The sequence below is a fragment of the Astyanax mexicanus genome, chromosome 23, assembly GCF_023375975.1.
Source record: "Astyanax mexicanus isolate ESR-SI-001 chromosome 23, AstMex3_surface, whole genome shotgun sequence".
Classification (NCBI taxonomy): Eukaryota; Metazoa; Chordata; class Actinopteri; order Characiformes; family Acestrorhamphidae; genus Astyanax; species Astyanax mexicanus.
In genome coordinates this window covers 1,039,588-1,062,473 of record NC_064430.1, presented here as the reverse complement: position 1 = coordinate 1,062,473, position 22,886 = coordinate 1,039,588, and the positions used below count along the sequence as shown (strand labels likewise).

The 22,886-nt window shown below is 40.4% G+C and overlaps 1 protein-coding gene across 1 annotated transcript in view; it reads left to right on the top strand.

Annotated features, from left to right (window-relative positions):
• b4galnt4b (beta-1,4-N-acetyl-galactosaminyl transferase 4b) overlaps window positions 1-22,886 on the top strand; it is a 151,269-nt gene that overhangs the window by 58,296 nt on the left and 70,087 nt on the right. Inside the window, exons 4-8 of the mRNA XM_022665248.2 lie at window positions 7,834-7,932; window positions 14,884-14,979; window positions 17,057-17,147; window positions 19,165-19,265; window positions 21,970-22,037. Coding sequence (XP_022520969.2) covers window positions 7,834-7,932; window positions 14,884-14,979; window positions 17,057-17,147; window positions 19,165-19,265; window positions 21,970-22,037 — 455 coding nt within the window. The remainder of the gene's footprint in view (window positions 1-7,833; window positions 7,933-14,883; window positions 14,980-17,056; window positions 17,148-19,164; window positions 19,266-21,969; window positions 22,038-22,886) is intronic.

Here is a 22,886-nt window from a genome sequence, read left to right as displayed (position 1 = left end):
GCTGTTTTAACTCATGTAGAGAGAGACAGAGAGAAAGAGAGAGAGAGAGACTATTTTTTATTCATGTAGGCCAAAGAACTTTCACCTGCTGATACCAAGAACCATACAAAATTCATGTCCGTCCTGCACAAACAGTATATTAATATTATGATTATGATTATTATAGTATGGGTTTGCAATCTTACTCCTATTGTTATTCCATTAGAATACACTTGTCTGACTCTATTATAAGAACCTCTTGCACAATGTAGAGTGATGTACTGTATATAACACGCTCCCAAAAGCACGTCAGAAAACAACTGAAATAGCACCAGATTTTTATCCAGTCTGTTTATTGTACGGAAGAGAAAAAGAAGTAAAGCAAGGTAGAGTGAGGTAGATGGAGTGATGTGGTGTGAGGTAGAGTGTGGGTGGTAGACTGAGGTAAAGTGAGATGACATGAGGTAGAGTGAGGTAATGCAAGATAGCGCAAGGTAATGTGAGGTAGACAGAGGTAGAGCAAGGCAGTATGAGGTAGAGCAAGGGAAATTTAGATAGAGTGAGATAAAGCAAGTAAAGTGAGATGACATGAGATAAAGCAAGGAAGAGTGAGGTAGAGCAAGGGAAATTGAGATAGAGTGAGATAAAGCAAGGTAGAGTGAGATAACATGACCTAGAGTGAGGGTAAAGCAAGGTAATGTGAGGTAGAGCGATGTATTGTGAGGTAGAGTGAGAAGACATGAGGTAATGTGAGGTAGAGCAAGGTAGAGTGAGGTAGAGTGAGATAACACGTGCTAGAGTGAGGGTAAAGCAAGGTAATGTGAGGTAGAGCGATGTATTGTGAGGTAGAGTGAGAAGACATGAGGTAATGTGAGGTAGAGTGTGATAAAGCAACGTAGAGTGAGACAACATGAGGTAGAGTAAGGTAATGCAAGGTACAGTGAGGTAATGTGACCTAGAGTGAGGCAGTGAGAGAAAAATTGAGGTAATGTGAGTTAGAGTGAGATAACATGAGACAGAGTGAGGGTAAAGCAAGGTAATGTGAGGTAGAGCAATGTAGTGTGAGGTAGAGTGAGATAAAGCAAGGTAGAGGAGACAACATGAGGTAGGACAAGGTAATGCGAGGTACAGTGAGGTAATGTGAGCTAGAGCGAGGCAGTGTGAGAAAAATTGAGGTAGAGTGAGATAACGTGAGCTTAAGTAAGAGAGGAGCAAGATAGTGTGAGCAAAGGCAAGGTAGTCCTGCACAATTTAGAGGGAAATACCGAATGTCTGCATTCACAACAACATGTCGGAAAAAACTGAAATAGCACCTTTTTATCCAGTCCTTTTATTGTACGATAAAATTGTGATAGGCCTACGATTACCGGTGTGAAGGGAGGGAATTTAGCAAACCAATCAGAAGTTGAGTTCTGCTTAACTACACGCAAATAGACAGTGACTTCAGGTTGAAATCAACTTTTACATTCAGTTAAATGTATATATGTTTAAGGGCTTTGTAACTCGGGATAATACTTTATATTACTTTACATTTGCTGCATTACACTGAACATTAAATAGGCGTTCTATGAATGTTTATTATACGAAAAGCATAAAGAGGTAAAGCAAGTTAAAACAAGGTAGAGTGTCTAACTTGCTTTACCTTACGAAATCAGAAACGTATTTTATTTTCTTGAGTAAAATAGAGCACTGACACTGTTGTTCCGAATATTTACTACTGTCCCTTTTTTTACCTTTTTCGTTCATGTCTCTGTGATAAGTCGTATATGTGTTCCGTGTACTTAGCCCAAAAGTCATAACAGTTTACAGTTCCAAAATTGGGGTGTAGAAGGGGGTTTAGAAGCCCTTCCACGCAAAGTGTACATGCACAATGTACAAACATTTCTTAATTTTATCCACGGTGAAAGGATAACAAAGCCCCACAATTTATACATATTTTCACATCTTTACAACTTAAGAAAATAAAGAAAAACAGAAAAAACACAATTCTACAACAAGTAAGACAATGTGAGGTATGAATGAATGAAGTTCAACTTATTTATTGCCGTTCTAGAAACCTTTACAGGACGCTTTACATTTTACATGTTTTACGTACAACCGTTCATATTCAGCACTCATCCACACACCGGTGAGAAGCGGCAGCCAATAGCGCACAGCGTACTCTCAACCGGAAACAACCGTCCCGGTATATTGAGCTAGTGCAAATGGTTGAAGCCAAACCAAGTGATGAAAAACCTTCTAGAAATGAGTTTATTTTCAAATCGATATTAGGATATCCAACAGTGTTTTTTTATCATATTGTACCTCTCTAGTGAAAACTTCCACATAGAGATCAGGCTTTGTCCCCCAATCTCAAATAACCCCCAACAGCCTCAACTAAGCCCTCACCAACCTCAACTAACCCCTTACCAACCTCAACTAACCCCTTACCAACCTCAACTAACCCCTTACCAACCTCAACTAATCCCTTACCAACCTCAACTAACCCATTACCAACCTCAACTAACCCCTCCCCAACCTCAACTAGCCCCTTACCAACCTCAACTAACCCCCTACCAACCTCAACTAACCCCTTACCAACCTCAACTAACCCCTCACCAACCTCAACTAAACCCCTTACCAACCTCAACTAACCCCTTACCAGCCTCCACTAACCCCTCACCAACCTCCACTAACCCCTTACCAACCTCAACTAACCCCTTACCAACCTCAGCTAACCCCTCACCAACCTCAAATAACCCCTTACCAGCCTCAACTAACCATTATCCAACCTCAAATAACCCCTTACCAACCTCAAATAAACCTCTTACCAACCTCAACTAACCCCTCACCAACCTCAACTAACCCCTCACCAACCTCAACTAACCCCTCACCAACCTCAACTAACCCCTTACCAACCTCAACTAACCCCTTACCAACCTCAACTAGCCCCCTACCAACCTCAACTAGCCCCCTACCAACCTCAAATAACCCCTTACCAGCCTCAACTAACCATTATCCAACCTCAAATAACCCCTTACCAACCTCAAATAAACCTCTTACCAACCTCAACTAACCCCTCACCAACCTCAACTAACCCCTCACCAACCTCAACTAACCCCTCACCAACCTCAACTAACCCCTCACCAACCTCAACTAACCCCCTACCAACCTCAACTAACCCCTTACTAACCTCAACTAACCCCCTACCAACCACAACTAACCCCTTACCAACCTCAACTAACCCCTTACCAACCTCAACTAATCCCTTACCAACCTCAACTAACCCATTACCAACCTCAACTAACCCCTCCCCAACCTCAACTAGCCCCTTACCAACCTCAACTAACCCCTTACCAACCTCAACTAACCCCTTACCAACCTCAACTAACTCCTCACCAACCTCAACTAACCCCTCACCAACCTCAACTAACCCCTTACCAACCTCAACTTACCCCTCACCAACCTCAACTAACCCCTTACCAACCTCAACTTACCCCTCACCAACCTCAACTAACCCCTTACCAACCTCAACTAACCCCTTACCAACCTCAACTAACCCCTTACCAACCTCAACTAACCCCTCACCAACCTCAACTTACCCCTCACCAACCTCAACTAACCCCTCACCAACCTCAACTAACCCCTTACCAACCTCAACTAACCCCTTACCCACCTCAACTAACCCCTCATCAACCTCAATTAACCCCTCACCAACCTCAACTAGCCCCTCACCAACCTCAACTAGCCCCTTACCAACCTCAACTAACCCCTTACCAACCTCAACTTACCCCTCACCAACCTCAACTAACCCCTTACCAACCTCAACTAACCCCTTACCCACCTCAACTAACCCCTCACCAACCTCAACTAACCCCTCACCAACCTCAACTAACCCCTCACCAACCTCAACTAGCCCCTTACCAACCTCAACTAACCCCTTACCAACCTCAACTTACCCCTCACCAACCTCAACTAGCCCCTTACCAACCTCAACTAACCCCTTACCCACCTCAACTAACCCCTCACCAACCTCAACTAACCCCTTACCAACCTCAACTAACCCCTTACCCACCTCAACTAACCCCTCACCAACCTCAACTAACCCCTCACCAACCTCAACTTACCCCTCACCAACCTCAACTAACCCCTTAACAACCTCAACTAACCCCTTACCAACCTCAACTAACCCCTTACCAACCTCAACTAACCCCTTACCAACCTCAACTTACCCCTCACCAACCCTTCCGCTCTTTCAGCTGGTGAGGTATTAGAAGATAACGCAAGTTAATCTTCACTTTCTGCTGTTTGATGTTTCAGCTCGGGATCAGAGCAGTGGGTTATTTGTGTGTGATTATCAGAATCAGATGCTAACGCTACACAACGTTGCATGATTGTCATGCCTCATTCTCTCTCCACACACACACACACAGACACACACACACACCAAACAACACACACACTTACAGCCTCTCGAACACACAGTTTGTCTCTTGTAATTGGCCACCTGTCACACTGGTTTCGGGAAACAGAGCGGAGTTAAGAGTTTTCCGCGGTCTCGTCGGAGCGCTGCAGGTTTGATTAGATTCTGCGTGATGTTTTAAGCCGCTGCTGTTTATCTGCGATACTCTAATTTAGACTCTTCTCCAGTAACAGCGAGCTTTTATGTCTACATGATGCAACGCAATTACTTTTTATTTCTGTCCCACATCTGTTTAAAACCATTACCAACTTTTAGATCTGTGAGAGCTCCCGTATCGCTGCATTACGCTGAACATTAAACAGACAGCGGAACATCGTTCTTCAATTGCTTTTCCTGCCCTGGAGTTCTCAAAATGAGATATTTTGTTTCCCACTCGAAAACAAAACATTTATACTTAACATATACAGCTTTTAGAAGACCACTTAAATAGATCAGTTTCTCTGATTTTATATTCTATTTATATGTACAGGGGTTGGACAATGAAACTGAAACACCTGTCATCATTTTAGTGTGGGATTTTCTCTCAAATTGCGATTGTCATTTACAGCATTTATTTACAGAAAAGGGGAAATAAAATAAGGAAAAAGATGCAGAGCTTTCAGACCTCAAATAATGCAAAGAAAATGCAAAGAAGTTCATATTCATAAAGTTTTAAGAGTTCAGAAATCAATATTTGGTGGAATAACCCTGGTTGTTTTTTATTCACAGTTTTTTTCATGCATCTTGACATCATGTTCTCCTCCACCAGTTTTACACACTGCTTTTGGATAACTTTATGCTGCTTTACTCCTGGTGCAAAAACTCAAGCAGTTCAGTTTGGTTTGATGGCTTGTGGTCATTTGTGGTGGAGGAGAACATGATGCCAAGATGCATGAAAGCATTTATTATTAAAATTCAGGGTTATTCCACCAAATATTGATTTATGAAAACTTAATACATTAGTATTGTTGTTTCTAAATTAATATTTGTGCTTTTCAATGAAAAACAAGTATCTCCATTTTTGCAAATTTTTAGTTTATTGCATAATTTAAACACACTAATTGTCCTTTACACTGCATCGAAATTTCTAATAAATAAAAATAAACTGTTTTTACATTGACTCCCATGAAAAGTTAAGAAGGTTTCATCTCTCTCCTGAAAAGTCTCAGAGCTCTATTGTCTCTGAACTCTACTGTCTCAGAGCTTTACTGTCTTAGAACTCTACTGTTTCAGAACTCTACTCTCTCAGAACTCTACTCTCTCAGAGCTCTACTCTCTCTGAACTCTACTGTCTCAGAGCTTTACTGTCTTAGAACTCTACTGTCTCAGAACTCTACTGTCTCTGAACTCTACTGGCTTAGAACTCTACTGTCTCAGAACTCTACTGTCTCTCTGAACTCTGCTGTCTCAGAACTCTACTGTCTCTGAACTCTACTGTCTCAGAACTCTACTGTCTCTCAACCCTACTGTCTCTCAGAACTCTACTGTCTCAGAGCTCTACTGTCTCTCAGAACTCTACTGTCTCAGAGCTCTACTGTCTCAGAACTCTACTCTCTCAGAGCTCTACTGTCTCAGAACTTTACTGTCTCTAAACTCTACTGTCTCAGATCTCTACTGTCTCAGAGCTCTACTGCCTCAGAGCTCTACTGTCTCTGAAATCTACTGTCTCTCTGAACTCTACTGTCTCTGAACTCTACTGTTTCTGAGCTCTACTGTCTCTGATCTCTACTGTCTCTCTGAACTCTGCTGTCTCAGAACTCTACTGTCTCAGAACTCTACTGTCTCTGAACTCTACTGTCTCTGAACTCTACTGTTTCTGAGCTCTACTGTCTCTGAACTCTACTGTCTCTCTGAACTCTACTCTCTCAGAACTCTACTGTCTCTGAACTCTACTGCCTCTGAACTCTACTGTTTCTGAACTGCCTCAGAGCTCTACTGTCTCAGCGCTCAACTTTCTCTGAGCTCTACTGTCTCTGAACTCTCTACTGTCTCAGAGCTTTACTGTCTCAGAGCTCTACTGTCTATAAACTCTACTGTCTCAGAGCTCTACTGTCTCAAAGCTCTACTGTCTCAGAGCTCTACTGTCTCAGAACTCTACTGTCTCAAAGCTCTACTGTCTCAGAGCTCTACTGTCTCAGAACTCTACTGTCTCAAAGCTCTACTGTCTCAGAGCTCTACTGTCTCAGAACTCTACTGTCTCAAAGCTCTACTGTCTCAGAGCTCTACTGTCTCAGAACTCTACTGCCTCAGAGCTCTACTGTCTCAGATCTCTATTGTCTCAGAGCTCTACTGTCTCAGAACTCTACTGTCTCTGAATGCTGCTGAACATTAAACAGAGAGAGAAACGTGTTTTTTAATTGCTTTCTCTGCCCTGAAGTTCTGGAAATGAGATTTTTCTGAATCGTGCTCTGAAGCAGCAGATTGTGAGGAAGCTCAGGGTAATTGTTTGGATGTGGAGGAGCTCCAGCAGGGTGAATGGGATGTGTAGTGTCTCTGGGCTGGTGAGGGATGTTGTAGAGTGGCGGGTGGAGTGGCTGCTGATTGTTGGCGGTGCTGGGGCATTGTTTTGATGCTGGCTGCTTGGCAGTGATATGTAGGGGATTAGGAGAGCGAGGCGGGCTGGGATTTACTCCTGATACCGGAAAAATGGAAACCTGCTCTGGAACCCCGCTGAGCCCCGACGCCGGCGGGGTATGTGCTGCACTCTAAACAATAGACACTTGTTTTCCGTGGATTCTGCGTGTGACACGGACGCTAATTGGAATTTTGGGTGATAGCGATGCTTTTGTGCGTGACGGGATCCGAGCGCATCCGGAACACCGACGTGACCGAGATCTGAGAAATGTGTACGATTGTCATTTACCAGTTACACGTTATTTAAACACTTTATTTACCGGTAACACTTTATTTATAGAGAGTCATCATAACCAGGGCTCCAGACTAGACCGTCCCAGAACCGTCCCAAATTCATTTAAATTATTATTTTAGATTTGTATTTGTTGTATTCATTTCTTTTAGTTGCATTTTTCGACTGGCATAATGTCATCAGATGTTTGTACTTAAATATACAGCTCTGGAAAATAATAAGAGAGCACTTAAAATGATGAGTTTCTTTGATTTTACCAAATTAAAAAAATCTCTGGAATATAATCAAGAGGAAGATGGATGATCACAAAACCATCAAACCACCAAACTGAACTGCTTGAATTTTTGCACCAGGAGTAAAGCAGCATAAAGTTATCCAAAAGCAGTGTGTAAGACTGGTGGAGGAGAACATGATGCCAAGATGCTGTATGCACTACATACAGTATATACTTAAACTGTCTCTTTGGTGGGCATCTTCAACTGTCCAAATGTCAAATAATTTGGTCTTTATGTTAAATAAAGGGTATTTCCTGTTTTCTCTATTTCAGGGAGATGAACCTGGTGAAGGTGGAGAGGAGAGTCACGGCCAGAACGAGATCCGGAAACTTCTCAGCCAGAAGTTCCTCAAGTTGCCATGGAAACCGGAGGTAAAGCCTCTTATGGTACCTTCTGTGGTTAATGCGGTGTTATGCAGCCCCTCTGGAGAGGATGGTGTACGGAAAGTGCTGAAAGTGTTCGAGATACTTTTCTCTCTCTTTCTCTCTCTCTTGCTCTTTCTCTCTCTCTCCATCTTTTTTATTGTTCTTTCTCTCTCCCTCTGTCTCTCTTTCTCTATCAATCTTTCTCTCTTTATCTCTTGCGATCTCTTTTCTTTTTAATTTCTCTCTCTCCCTTTGTCTCTCTTTTTTCTCTGTTCTCTCTATCGCTCTTTCTCTTTCTTTATCTCTCGCCCTGTGTCTCTCTCTTTTCCTTTTTTCTTTCTTTCTTCATCTCCCTCTCTTTATTGCACTCTTTCTCCCTCTCTCTCCCTTTCTCTCTTTCACTCTCTGTCTTTCTCTATTGCTCTTTCTCTCTTTGTGTCTCATTATTTCTTTCCCTCTCCCTTTCTCTCACTGTCTTTTTCTCTCTTTCTCTATTTCTTTTTCTCTCTCTGTCTGTCTCTCTCCTTTTACATTCTTTCTTTCTCTCTCTCCATCCCCCTCTCTCCGTTGCTCTCTCTCTCCCTCCCTTTGTCTCTCTATTCCAATCTCGTTCACTCTTTCACTCTCTCTCTCTCTCTCTCTCTTTCTCTCTCTCTCTCTCTCTCTCTCTCTCTCTCTCTCTCTCTCTCTCTCGGTGTGATTTCTCCGGGGAGAGATGTGTCTCTTCAGGATTCTGCTATATTTACAGGAACAGGTGGCCGGAGGACGACAGAACAACAAGCGTTTGGGAGATGATGCACCGCTCGCTCACCATCGCTGCACAATTACTCTCCAAATATAGACGCATTACTCACCTGCACACACCTGAACCTCCAGCAGCCCCGCCCACACCGTGCAGCAGCGCTAACAAGCCGGATCTGCTGTGTTTATTAATCGTATTTACTAAACCCTCACACATGGCCCTGAGGGACCGGATTAAACAGGTTCACACTTAAACACAGGTAAAGACTTGAGTCTCTAGGCAACTTTACTACATCCTGGCATCAACACCTACATGGGCGGAGTCTTCCTATACAGTACTTCACACTGATTGGTTTGTAGAATATTGTCAATTCAATGGTGTTGAACTGTCACACAATCCAACTTCCTTTGAGTGTTACAGATTTTCCTCCAATCCTTTTATTACTGTTTATAAATAAGGGTTAATCTACAGTAACAGTAGATACAGAATCATGTGGTCATGTGTGTTCAGGTAAATTCCTGGCGTATTGCTATCTTGTCAATGGAAAACACAGGAGCTCCACTGACTGAATACAACCTAGACAGGCAACAGTCAGACGTTCATCGCTATCTGGTCAACTTTTACATCAACAATAAACAAAATAGTAAATAAAATAACATTGCTGTTCCCGTAAAAAGAGCTGCTGGAGCTCCTTCACAGCGTCAACCAGCAGCTCAGTTTCCTCTGCTGAGAAGAGTTTGTTGAACACGTCCAGGTAGCTGCACCGTTAAAATAGCAATCCGCTATCCGTAAGAGCTCACCTGACTCTTAAAGGGAACGGTTTATTATTTCACGTTACGCCCAAAATTAATTAACCACACCCATGATTAATTAAGATAAAAGAATTAGTACATGACTTTTGCGTTTTCTATTGTGTTTCGAGCCGTTCAAGGTGTACTTTTCCCGACGTTACAATAGCAAAGACATGCTGACATGCCCCCTAAATCAAGCTGCACGGCTGAAGTAGGGCTCTAACAGACAGTCAGTACCGCTGCTGCTCTCTCCTGAGCTTTACTGCGGTGTAAAAGCCTCCTGAAGCGTGATGTACCCCGTGCTCAGCTTCAGCAGGAAGGAACCTGGCAGCTCATCTATTGCAGATTCCTGAAGAAGGTCCTCCAGGGACGATGGTTTGGGCGGGGGGAGGTCTGAAGGGTTCAGGATGGGTCGCAATCCCCGTTTGATCCGAGACTCTTCATTTCTATGCTCGTGTCGGGTCTCCTGGGGACGGAGGAGATGAGGTTTACCCACAGTGCCAACCTGAGACACCAGCTATTACTCAACACCACCAGCAGATCCAGCACATTACTGGAGGCTATGCAGCGCCATAGAGCAGAAATGAAACGCTAATTAAGCTTCTTTAGACTATATGAAGTCTATTTAAAGGCTGTTGGGTAAAGATTTTAGAGTTGGGTGATGTTCATCTGTTAAAATCATCTGTGAAGAATGAATTCTTAAAGATTTTAGAATTACAAATCAAAATTTCGTGATACTTTGATACAACTCTGGAAAAAATGAAGAGAGCATTTTAGTTTCTGAATCAGTTTCTCTGATTTTGCTATTTATAGGTTTATATTTGAGTAAAATGAACATTGTTGTTTTATTCTATAAACTACAGACAACATTTCTCCCAAATTTCAAATAAAAATATTCTCATTTATTTACAGAAAATGAGAAATGGCTGAAATAACAAAAAAAAAAGACGCAGAGCTTTCAGACCTCAAATAATGCAAAGAAAACAAGTTCATATTCATAAAGTTTTAAGAGTTCAGAAATAATCAATATTTGGTGGAATAACCCTGGTTGTTTTTAATCACAGTTTTTTTCATGCATCTTGGCATCATGTTCTCCTCCACCAGTCTTACACACTGCTTTTGGATAACTTTATGCTGCTTTACTCCTGGTGCAAAAATTCAAGCAGTTCAGTTTGGTTTGAAGTGCTCTCTTATATTTTTCCAGAGCTGTATATATTTATATATTTCTGTACTCCTCTACTCGTGAGGGTCGTCAGTGCTGAGTTGGTCTCTGGTTTGGACGCTCGGCATGGGGGAAACGCTGCGCTGGAGGAACGACCTCTGTTTTCAGCTGATGATTTACGAGCTGCTGGCCGTTATTATTGAATGCTATTATCTGGCCGTGGGGAGCGGCGAGTGCGGGGAATACATCAGCGGCGCTGCAGCCGGACGCAGGGAGAGATGACCCTGATAGGAGGAAATGTCCTTTCTGCTCCACTCATCTTCTCCTCCGTCCACACGGGTCTGAATCCCCCTCTCATTCCTGCTGAATAAATGTAAACGCTGCTCGTTCTTCAGCTCCTGATATCTGAGAAAATACATTAATTTAACGCTGATAGAGGCGATTCTGAGGATTCCTCTCAATACTGGATCCTGTAGAGAAGAAGAGACTTCGTATTAAAGTTAAAGATATTATCTCAACACTTCACTCTGTTAACAGCATCTCTACTGTTAAAAATAAAAATAAAAATAGCTTTTTCTGTCACTAAAAATGATGCAAGAAACTTAATAATGTTAATAAAGTTAAGGCAATTAGTTGCTGTGTGTCATTTCCTGTTCTGTCTCCTTGTTTTTACTGCTTTCCTCTTTCCTATCTTTCCTGCCTCAAGTGTTTTTACCTGTTTCATTTGTAGCTCCACCCCCCTTGTTACCTGTCCTCAGGTGTTCCCAGTTTGATTTCCCTTTTCTTGTGTCTGTATTTATAGTTCTGTTTTTCCAGAAAGAACCAGAAAGAAACAAAGAAACACGGAGTACATAGGAAAACCGACCAAGGAAAGAGGAAACACAAGGCTATAATTACAGACACATAGAAAGAAATGGAAACTGGGAACACCTGAGGAGAAGCAACAAGGGGGCGGAGCTACAAATGAAACATAGGTGAAAACACTTAACGCTTGGACCGGCATGGACTGTTCACACTTCTGCCTGCCTTCAGGCCGGAGGTACAGAAGTGTGAAATGCAAAACCACCAGGCTAAAGAACAGGTTCTTCCCCACTGCTAGCAGACTCCTCAACCTACCTCAGAAATAACCTGCACATTACTCTCTACACACTTTTAAATATCAAGGACATTTCTCAGAGGCACATGCTCAATTTACTGCAAAAATATAATATAATTGTATGACTATTTACATTGTAGATTCTCACTGAAGCATCAAAACTATGAATGAACACATGTGGAGTTTTATGTACTTAACAAAAAATGAGCTGAACCTCCACAGTCACCGGACCTGAACCCAATCCAGATTGAATCACAGAGTGAAGAAGGCAAAGGAGCAACAAGTGCTAATAAACACCTCTGGGAACTCCTTCCTTTCTTCAAGACTGTTGGAAAACTTTTCATTTCAGGTGGCCACCTCTTGAAGCTCATTGAGAGAATGATGCCAAGAGTGTGCAAAGCAGTAATCAGAGCAAAGGGGGCTATTTTGAAGAAACTAGTTTATAAAACGTGTTTTTTTTCAGTTATTTCACCCTTTTTTATTAAGTACATAAAATGTGTTAATTCATAGTTTTGATGCTTCAGTGAGAATCTACAATGTAAATAATCATGAAGATAAAGAAAACACATTGAAGAAGAGAAGCTGTGTTCAAACTTTTGGCCTGTACTGTATATATTTAAATCTAACACCAATTTAATAATTATATTTAGTTAGTTTATTTCTTGCTTTATTGTATATTTTCTATTTTTATCTTTATATGGTATACTTGATAGATAGATAGATAGATAGATAGATAGATAGATAGATAGATAGATAGATAGATAGATAGATAGATAGATAGATAGATAGATACTTTATTGATCCCCGGGGGGAAATTCTTGATACTTGGTGAGGAGCAAAGAAAGAATTTCATTTTATGAGGAAACTTATTTCTTACTGTTTCTTACTGTGTTCATGACAATAAACTATTTAAATCTTGATATGGTGCAGTATGGTCAGCGCCCCCTTATCTGTCTCAGATAGAGCGTCCAGGTCCCCGGTGCCCGCTGCCCGCTGTCCACCCCTGCCTGGAGTAAGTGGGGCGCCGGCGCCGCCGCCTCCGTCCACAGCAGCTCCAATTAGAGAAGCTAATTTTAAAGCTGGTCTGTGGAGAGAGACCGGGGCAGATGGAGGGGGCAGTCTGATCTCACCATCTCACCTGCTGCAGTTACCCCCACACTCCACCGACGCCCACAACACTCAGGAATTTATGAATTTTGATTATTTGTCTGCTGGAACGCCAGAAATTGCTTTTGGAAATCATTCCAAAGCTTTGAAGCGTAAAGAGGCTGAGCGCCGGATTCAGACCCACCTGTTCTCATATATTTAATATATTTGGCTTTAACAGTTCTGTGTAGCCTGATCTGATTTAGATATATATTTATATTTATATATTTACATAGTAAATGAATAGGGAAGTGATCTTTCAGACTATAAATGAACACATAAGGAATGATGTAGTAACTTAAAAACAGTGTTAAACGAACCAAACTCAGTGAAGCTTTTAGGTGATTAACAATTTTAGTGATCTTTTATTAGCTTGATTTAGGGCGTGTCAGTGTGTCTTTGCTATCGTAACGACGGGAAAAGTACATCTTGCACAGCTCGAAACGCAATACAAAAGGCATGTACTAATTCTTTTATCTTAATTAATCATGGGTGTGGTTCATTTTGGGTGTAGTGTGAAATGAACCAACCAATCAGAGTGTCACTCGTCACTCTGTCGCTCATCATTCCCTGTAAGAATGTGCAGCAGGTGCGCTCTGACTTTGGTGGATTGCTATTGTAACGGTGCAGCTACCTGGACGTGTCCAACAAACTCTTCTCAGCAGAGGAAACTGAGCTGCTGGTTGACGCTGTGAAGGAGCTCCAGCAGCTCATTTACGGGAACAGCAATGTTATTTTATTTACTATTCTGTTTATTGTTGATGTAAAAGTTGGGTTTGTGCTGCTGTGTGTTCATGTGTGTGTAATAAGTGGGGGTGTACGCTCGGCTCGGCACAGCACCTGTGTTACAGAGATAGCGATGAACGTCTGACTGTTGGCGTCTGTCTAGGTTGTATTCAGTCAGTGGAGCTCCTGTGTTTTCTGTTACCAAGATAAGCAAGCAAAACTCCAGAAATGTACCTGAACTAGATATATTCAGAAGCTCTGGGTTGTGATTGGTGGATCAGAGGGATGCTGTTCTTCGCATCTGTATCTCTGTATGTCCTTGTTGGACGAGTGTCTCTAGTGACTCGTCCAGTCTTCACCCTGTTTTATTCGATCCCGGCTGCCGGAGTTCTGCTCGGCTCGGTGAAGCCCCGCCCCAGGGGAACGCCGCCTCACAGACAGCTGACTGCCTCCCCGCTTCCTGCTGACTTCATTTGGAGAGCGAGGCGAGGCGAGGCGGAGGACAGGAGAGGAGGATTTACTCCCCCAGTACTTCCTCAGCACAGGCCCAGGCGTGCCCGGGTCAACCCGGCGTCGGATCCATCTCACGCTGAAATTGGGTCTGTGATCAGGCAGAACCCCAGGAGAGGCAGGCGAGGCATGGAGGCAGGAGCTGAGCCAGAGTCAGCTGGAAATCAATGTCATATCAAGTGTGAAAGCAGCTCCGCTTCCTGCAGCTCCGCCTCGCTCTCCGGTAACGGGTCATTCAGGGGAATAAACCTGAACTTTTAATCAAATACATCACTCTTATCTCAGCTCCATTTCTACTGAATATATTTGGACTCTGGAAAAAAAATAAGAGAACACTTAAAAATGATGAGTTTCTTTGATTTTATCAAATTAAAAACCTCTGGAATATAATCAAGAGGAAGATGGATGATCACAAACCATCAAACCACCAAACTGAACTGCTTGAATTTTTGCACCAGGAGTAAAGCAGCATAAAGTTATCCAAAAGCAGTGTGTAAGACTGGTGGAGGAGAACATGATGCCAAGATGCATGAAAACTGTAAATATTGATTTCTGAACTCTTAAAACTTTATGAATATGAACTTGTTTTCTTTGCATTATTTGAGGTCTGAAGGTTCTGAATCTTTTTTGTTATTTCAGCCATTTCTCATTTTCTGTAAATAAATGCTCTAAATGAGAATATTTTTACTAGGAATTTGGGAGAAATGTTGTCTGTAGTTTATAAATACATAGTGATTATGGTAGAATTGATGAACTGTTTTCTATGTTCTGTGTGTTTCTCCAGTATAAAGGACAGGCCAACCTGCATGTGTTTGAGGACTGGTGTGGGTCTTCTGTCTCTCAGCTCAGAAACAACCTTCACTTCCCTCTGTATCCACACGTAAGTGCATTAGCATTAATCCACATACGTCCCTATACCCCATATAGAACTCTATAGTCCCTATACTACTCTATATATGCCAAATAGGACTATGTAGTCCCTATACTTCCCTATACTCCATATGGAACTCTATAGTCCATATACTTCCCTATACTCCATATAGTACTCTATAGTCCCTATACTACTCTATATATGCCAAATAGGACTATGTAGTCCCTATACTTCTCTATACTCCATATAGCACTCTATAGTCCATATACTACCCTATACTTCATATAGAACTATATAGTCCCTATACTACTCTATATATGCCAAATGGGATTATGTAGTCCCTATACTTCCCTATACTCCATATGGAACTCTATAGTCCCTATACTTCCTTATACTCCATATAGCACTCTATAGTCCCTATACTTCCCTATACTCCATATAGAACTCTATAGTCCCTATACTTCCTTATACTCCATATAGCACTCTATAGTCCCTATACTTCCCTATACTCCATATAGAACTCTATAGTCCCTATACTACTCTATATATGCCAAATAGGACTATATAGTCCCTATACTTCCCTATACTCCATATAGTACTCTATAGTCCCTATACTTCCCTATACTCCATATAGAACTATATAGTCCCTATACTTCCCTATACTCCATATAGTACTCTATAGTCCCTATACTACTCTATATATGCCAAATAGGACTATGTAGTCCCTATACTTCTCTATACTCCATATAGCACTCTATAGTCCATATACTACCCTATACTTCATATAGAACTATATAGTCCCTATACTACTCTATATATGCCAAATAGGACTATGTAGTCCCTATACTTCCCTATACTCCATATAGTACTCTATAGTCCCTATACTTCCCTATACTCCTTATAGAACTCTATAGTCCCTATACTTCCCTATACTCCTTATAGAACTCTATAGTCCCTATACTTCCCTATACTCCTTATAGAACTCTATAGTCCCTATACTTCCCTATACTCCTTATAGAACTCTATAGTCCCTATACTACCTTGTACTCCATATGGAAATCTATAGTCCCACTCACAATACTCCACATAGCACTCTGTCGTCCCTATACTACCCTATATTCCATATAGAACTCTATAGTCCCTATACTCCCTTATACTTCATGTAGCATTATATATATATTCTCTATATCTATACCTTTTTTATCCTACATCCTTATCTGTACTGCCCTATACACCATATAATACCCTCCACTACCCTATACTATCTATTTTATCCTATACTATCCTATATTTTCTATGCTACTTTTTACTCTCTATTCCTCCTATAGTACCCTATACTCCATATAGTACTCTGTAGTCTTGATGCTACTGTATACCCTCTAAACTTCTTATACTACCCTCTACTACCCTATATCATATAGAGGAAATAGTAGCCTATTCTCTCTACACTCCCTATAATACTGTCTGCTACTATACTATTAATTTTATCCTATACTCTTTACTATCCTATAATACCTTTTCCTTTATACTACTTAATACTAATCTGTACTCCTTATATGACTCTATATGCTCTATACTATCATATATATATATATATATACTCTCTGCACTACCTTGTATTCTGCATTCTATCTTATTCTTTTTTTACACTACTCTGTACTCACTGAACTACCCTAAAATATCATTTATTCTCTGTAATATCCTATACTTTACTCACGTATACTCACTATATTATCCTTTATTAACCTATAATCTCTTTACTGTACTTCCTACACATTCTAATCTCCATTCAGAACGACTCTGCTGTTGTTGGCTTTGAGGACGGTGGTGTTTCTCTGCCTGTTTAAAAATGGATCTGCATTTAAATATTGTGTTTTCTGGGTCTGGGTTGTGTGAACAGTGTAAATTGAAGCCCCTGGGTTTGTAACCTCTGCTCCTGGTGAATATTATTCAGCTATAGCTCTCATTTACTGCTGCTGTTAATGTAAATGCTGATTTTCAGGAGGGAGGATGAGTATAAAGGACATTAGCTGGACGGAGGAACAGATACAGGAGCTAATAATCATATTTTCATTTTTCCTTTCAGGCCAGAACCACAGTGAAGAAACTGGCTGTGGCTCCCAAGTGGAAGAATTATGGCCTGCGGATCTTCGGTTTTATTCATCCTTATAAAGACGGTGAGTTTGTGGAACATCTTTATAGATGTTTGTGCTTTTCTTTTAAACACAAACACTCATACACACAGCGAGCACAGCTGCAGACTGTTAAAAAGAGAAATATCCTGCAGGCAGTTAAAGTAAGTTTGACATCAGAAAGATGTTTCAATGTTGACATCAAGCAGATGTTGAATTCTAGTTGAAAATAAGAATGAGTTGACGTAAAAAAACAGTATTTATCAAAAACCAACATTGGGTTAAAACCAAGCTTCAGTGTTAGACATATGTTCCATTTTCTTTGAAAATCAAAGTCACAAATCTGTAAAAAGAACAAAAAAAACATTGCATTGACACCAAGATCCAACGTAAGACAGATGTTGAATTTTGGTTTGAAAATGAATTCATATCTGTCATTGGATTGACATAAAGCTTCAATGTAAGAAAGATTTTGAATTATTTGGAATTTGGAAGTCAAAGTCATTAATTCCATAACATTGAATAGATGTTGAACCAATCCCCAAAAACAAGTCTTAGTCTGACATCAAGCTCCAACATTATGTGAATGTTACATTTGGATGATGAACTGATACATTTGGAATGGAAGTTAAAGTCACATACTGTATGCATCAAAATGTAACATTTGGCAGATGTTAAATTTGGTTGGAAATCATAGTCACAAATCAGTAAAAAATAAAATAAAATAAAATATTGCATTGACGCCAAGCTTTAATGTTAGACAGATGTTAAATTTTGTTTGGAATTTTGGTTTAGAAGAACATTAAATAGATGTTAAACTTTCACCCACCCCTCAAAAACAAGTTTTAGTCTGACATCAAGCTCCAACATTATGTGGATGTGGATTTGTTTGGAAATCAATGTTTCAGGTCATGCATTACGTAAAAACAACATTGCATTGATGCCAAGCTCCAATGTTAGACAGATGTTACATTTTGGTTGGAAATCAGTCATTAATTCCGCAGAAACTTTTCATTGGCACCATGCTTTAATGTTAGACAGATGTTAAATTTTGGTTGGAAAATTGTATTATATCTAAGTCATATTTGTCAACACAAAACATTGGATTGACACAAACCTTCAACATTTAAAAGATGTTGTGAACTTTGGTTGGAAATCAATGGAGTCACACTCCATCTGTCAAAAACAAGCATCAGAAAGAGAAGAAGTGAAATAAATCACAAAATAATCAAAATGCAAAATTTGGTTGAGATGAACTTCGAACATTTAACTGATGTTGAATTATTTTTGTTAGAATCAATGTTAGACAGACATTTAATTTCCCTTAAACCAACAGCATCTAACATCTAACAACACTGATATGTTGTTTCATATGGTGGATATATTTGTAAATAGTCAATATGATGTTGACAGGCAACATTTGGAAGACGTTGGATTTTTGTTACTTAAAACCAGCAGAATACTGTTGTTACTCTGTTACAGCAGGTTGATGTCTGGATTAGACGTTATCTTTAGTTTGTGTTTTGGTCTCTCAGTGTCGTCACCTATATTCAGCTCTATAGATAAACGTCTGTAGATGTTGGTGGGCAGCTGGGAGGAGAGTTTAAGAGTTAATCCAGAACGGCTTAAAGAGAGTGAAAGCTGAGAGAAATGGATTAGAGTATTGTCACCTCAGCCCAGTGTGTGCTGTCTACACACACACACACACACACACACAAACACCTACACACACACACACACACCTATACACACAAACACACTCAGAGACTAGGTCTGATTTAGAAACTGCTGATGTAAGGAGAACCACTATAAAGCTATTATGATTCTGTATGTCTCTGTTTGTGTGTGTGTTTGTGTGTGTGTGTGTGTTACTGGGCGTGTCTAAAACCACACAGTTGGACAGAAACTCGATGGTTGTTCCAGAATCCTGTTTGTGTGTTTGTTAACACTTTATACAGCACCAGTCAAAAGTTTGGACACTTTTTTTTATTCTTTTAGTGTATTTTCTTTTTTTATGATTTTTTACACTGTAAATTTACCCTTAATCTAATCTTCTGTGCAGGAGATTTCCAGTTTGCTGTAGCGTCTGATGATAACTCTGAGTTGTGGCTGAGCTCTGACGAGAACCCGCTCAACGCCCGGCTGTTAGTGTACGTGGGACGGGTGAGTATCTCACTATTAACACTATTATTTTCTCTGTGTTCAGGTTTAACTGTTAAACATTAACCCTAGCTGTGGACAGTTTATGGATAATAAGGTCCTAACTGTCTATTTTCACATCTTCTGCCTGCATCGCTTCAATAGCAACAGTGCTTCTGGATATATAAACACTGATGGGCATGGTTTAGCGCGCAAACCCAACTTTTACATCAACAATAAACAGAATAGTAAATAAAATAACATTGCTGTTCCCGTAAATGAGCTGCTGGAGCTCCTTCACAGCGTCAACCAGCAGCTCAGTTTCCTCTGCTGAGAAGAGTTTGTTGGACACGTCCAGGTAGCTGCACCGTTACAATAGCAATTCGCCAAAGTCAGAGCTTACCTGATCTACTCTTAAAGAGGAGAACTCTGGAGTCAAATTCACTTTTGTTGTAGTAAGACATGATGAAGAGTACCTATCTTTTTTGAAAAGCCCTCCTCTGCTCTCCCACAGCGTTCTGACATCTAGCAATTTTGTGCAGTTTCTCCAAACAGGCTTTAGAACAAGTGAGATGGGGCATATTTTACCCTGCAGATAAATTACTTTTTACACCGTTATTTAGCTCAAAGTAGCTCCACACCTGATTGGTAGAATCTGGAGAGCCCTGATATTTAAAACGAGACATTAATAACTTTAAAACTGCACAAGAAGCTTATCAAAAACCACTGTTTACAACCCATAGTGTAGCCTTATGTTTTAAATGCCTCATTTTAAATGTCAGGGCTCTCCCGACTCTACCAATGAAGTGTGGAGCTACTTTGAGTCTGGATAATGGTGTAAAAAGCACATTTTTAATATTTTAATTGTATCATTCATTCTAAAGCATGTTTGGAGAAATGTACAAAATTGCTGGATGTCAGAAAGCTGCAGGAGAGCGGAGGTGAGCTATTCAACAAAGGTTAATAATCTTTATCATGTTTTACTACACTAAAAGTCAATTTTACATCAGAGTTCTCCTTTAAAGGGAATGATGAGCAAGAGACACAGTGATTGGTTTATTATATGTTACGCCCAAAATTAACCACACCCATGATTAATTAAGAGAATTAGTAAATGCCTTATGCGTTGCGTTTTTAGCCGAGCAAGGTGTACTTTTCCCGCCGTTACGATAGCAAAGACACACTAACATTCCCTAAATCAAGCTGCACACTGCGTAGTTAATGGCTCACCTATAGATCACTAAAATAGGCTAGACTCTGAGTTTTATGGTGAATCATGGACGGATCTACCGGGGTGGCATAGGATGGCAGCTGCCACCCTAAAAGAAAGCCAGAATTAAAAGATAAGTTATTATGGCCAATTTGACATTTACGATTTATATTTTTTCTAGATCCGCCCCTGTGCTCAATAGAATTCATGCTCAGTCACTGTGTAAAATGCTGCGTCATACAGTATTTTATCACCGGCTGGGAACACTGAGAGAATACAGTTCAGAAATAAAACTATAATAAAGCGTACAGATCTTCCTCTGCTCTGTATTACAGTTCTTTCACCTCCAACTCAAATCCAGCTCTCTCAGTTCAGCTAATCAGGAGCTTCTGAATGCAGTAATCAGACGGATCAGGTGGGGACGATTAGGGCTTTAGTTAAAATCTGCAGGAATGTGTAGAAGTTTCTACAACTTACTACTTATACACACACACATTCTTACACACACACACACACACTTACACACACACACACAGTGAACAGGCAGACTACTGAGGACAGAGTATTCTGAAAGCTTTTTAACCATTATGTAACTCACTCAAATTACTGTGATTTTGGTTGAATTAATAAAAGTTGCACCTTTTTGTGGGTGAAATATAAAAAATACTTACAGTCCTTTTTACCAGCCTGTTATTTGCCCTCAGAACTAAACACATTCTTTCTCTTTTTAAAGACGCTTATGTAAAAGCTCTAAGAAGCTACGCTTTTCGAATTGGCTGGTGCTCAACACTGAGATTGTAAAGACATATACGGTATTTTTTGGACTGTAAGCAGCACCGGATATAAGGCACATTATAAGCGACAGTAGTAAGGAACAGGGGTTTTGCCATGTTTTTGCTGGAGTGCGAGACCTGTAAAGCTAAGCTAAGTTAAGTAAACAAAACTGCAATTATTAAAAAAACATTTTTGACAAGTCAGACAAGTCAAATGAGTGCTGGATGTTAATCTACACAGATTTCTCTCCTGACAACTGTGAGTTAGTTTCCACTAAGGCTGGAGCATTAGCATTAGCGGCTAACCAGTAGGGGGTAATGCTATTAGTGCTCCAGCAGTGCTAGCCAGGGTAAGAGCAGGCAGCAGGCTGATAAATACTCACCTCTGAATGGCAAAAAAGCTACCTATTAGCGCAGATAGTGGCTAATGCTAATACTGCTGGAACTAAACTGCAAACTCCTAAAACTTTACTGCTCCTTTATATCTGACTGGTAGAATTCATACAAAAGGAGCACCGGAAAATTAAAGGACTTTAATTGCTAATCAAATTATTCTATTAAATAACTAGGTCTAAATGAAGCTCTAACAAGGTAAAAACAGTTTCCAGGTGTGTCCGGAATGTCCCATATTTATCAGTAGTGATGCAATTTTGAGAAAAAATAAGAGAAATGTAGTGTAAATGTATTTACAGGATGCCGCCAACCAAATTTTCTATGTTGTGTAATTTTTGTTTTTATTTTTCAGCATGGTTCTGAATGGACCGCTCCGGGTGAATTCACCAAGTTCAGATCCCAGACCTCCAAATCTGTACAGTAAGTACCACCACTAATCTGTATTGTTGACATTATGAAAATAATAAAGTTATTTAGAGTTAGAGTTATAGCAGTCCATTGGTTGTACTGTATCAGCTTTTCCATCTACTTGCCTGGTTAAGCAGATTATATCCAGGCCAAATACTGTTAATTAAATTACATACTGAGGTCCCTATCTGAGCAATGCTCATTGCTATCTCAAACCCTGTCAACAGTCTATTTTATTTATTTTTCACCTGCATCGTTTAAATAGCAACAGTGCTTTGCATTTTTGCGTTTTGCTTGTTTATCTTGATAACAGAAAACACAAGAGCTCCACTGACTGAATACAACCTAGACAGACGCCAGACAAACAGAGTATCATTGCTATTGTAACGACAGGAAAAGTACACCTTGCTCTCCCTAAAAGCATGTATTAATTATTTTAATAAATCATGGGTGAGTTTAATTTTTGGTGTAATGTTAAAATAAACCAATCAGAGTGTCTCTTTAAGAGTTCATCATTCCCTTTAAGAATAGAACCAGGTGAGCTCTGACTTTGGTGGATTGCTATTTTAACGGTGCAGCTACCTGGACGTGTCCAACAAACTCTTCTCAGCAGAGGAAACTGAGCTGCTGGTTGACGCTGTGAAGGAGCTCCAGCAGCTCATTTACGGGAACAGCAATGTTATTTTATTTACTATTCTGTTTATTGTTGATGTAAAAGTTGGGTTTGTGCAATGCTGCATTGCCAAGATAGCAATGAACGTCTGACTGTTGGCGTCTGTCTAGGTTGTATTCAGTCAGTGGAGCTCCTGTGTTTTCTGTTACCAAGATAAACAAGATAAAACTCCAGAAATGTACCTGAAC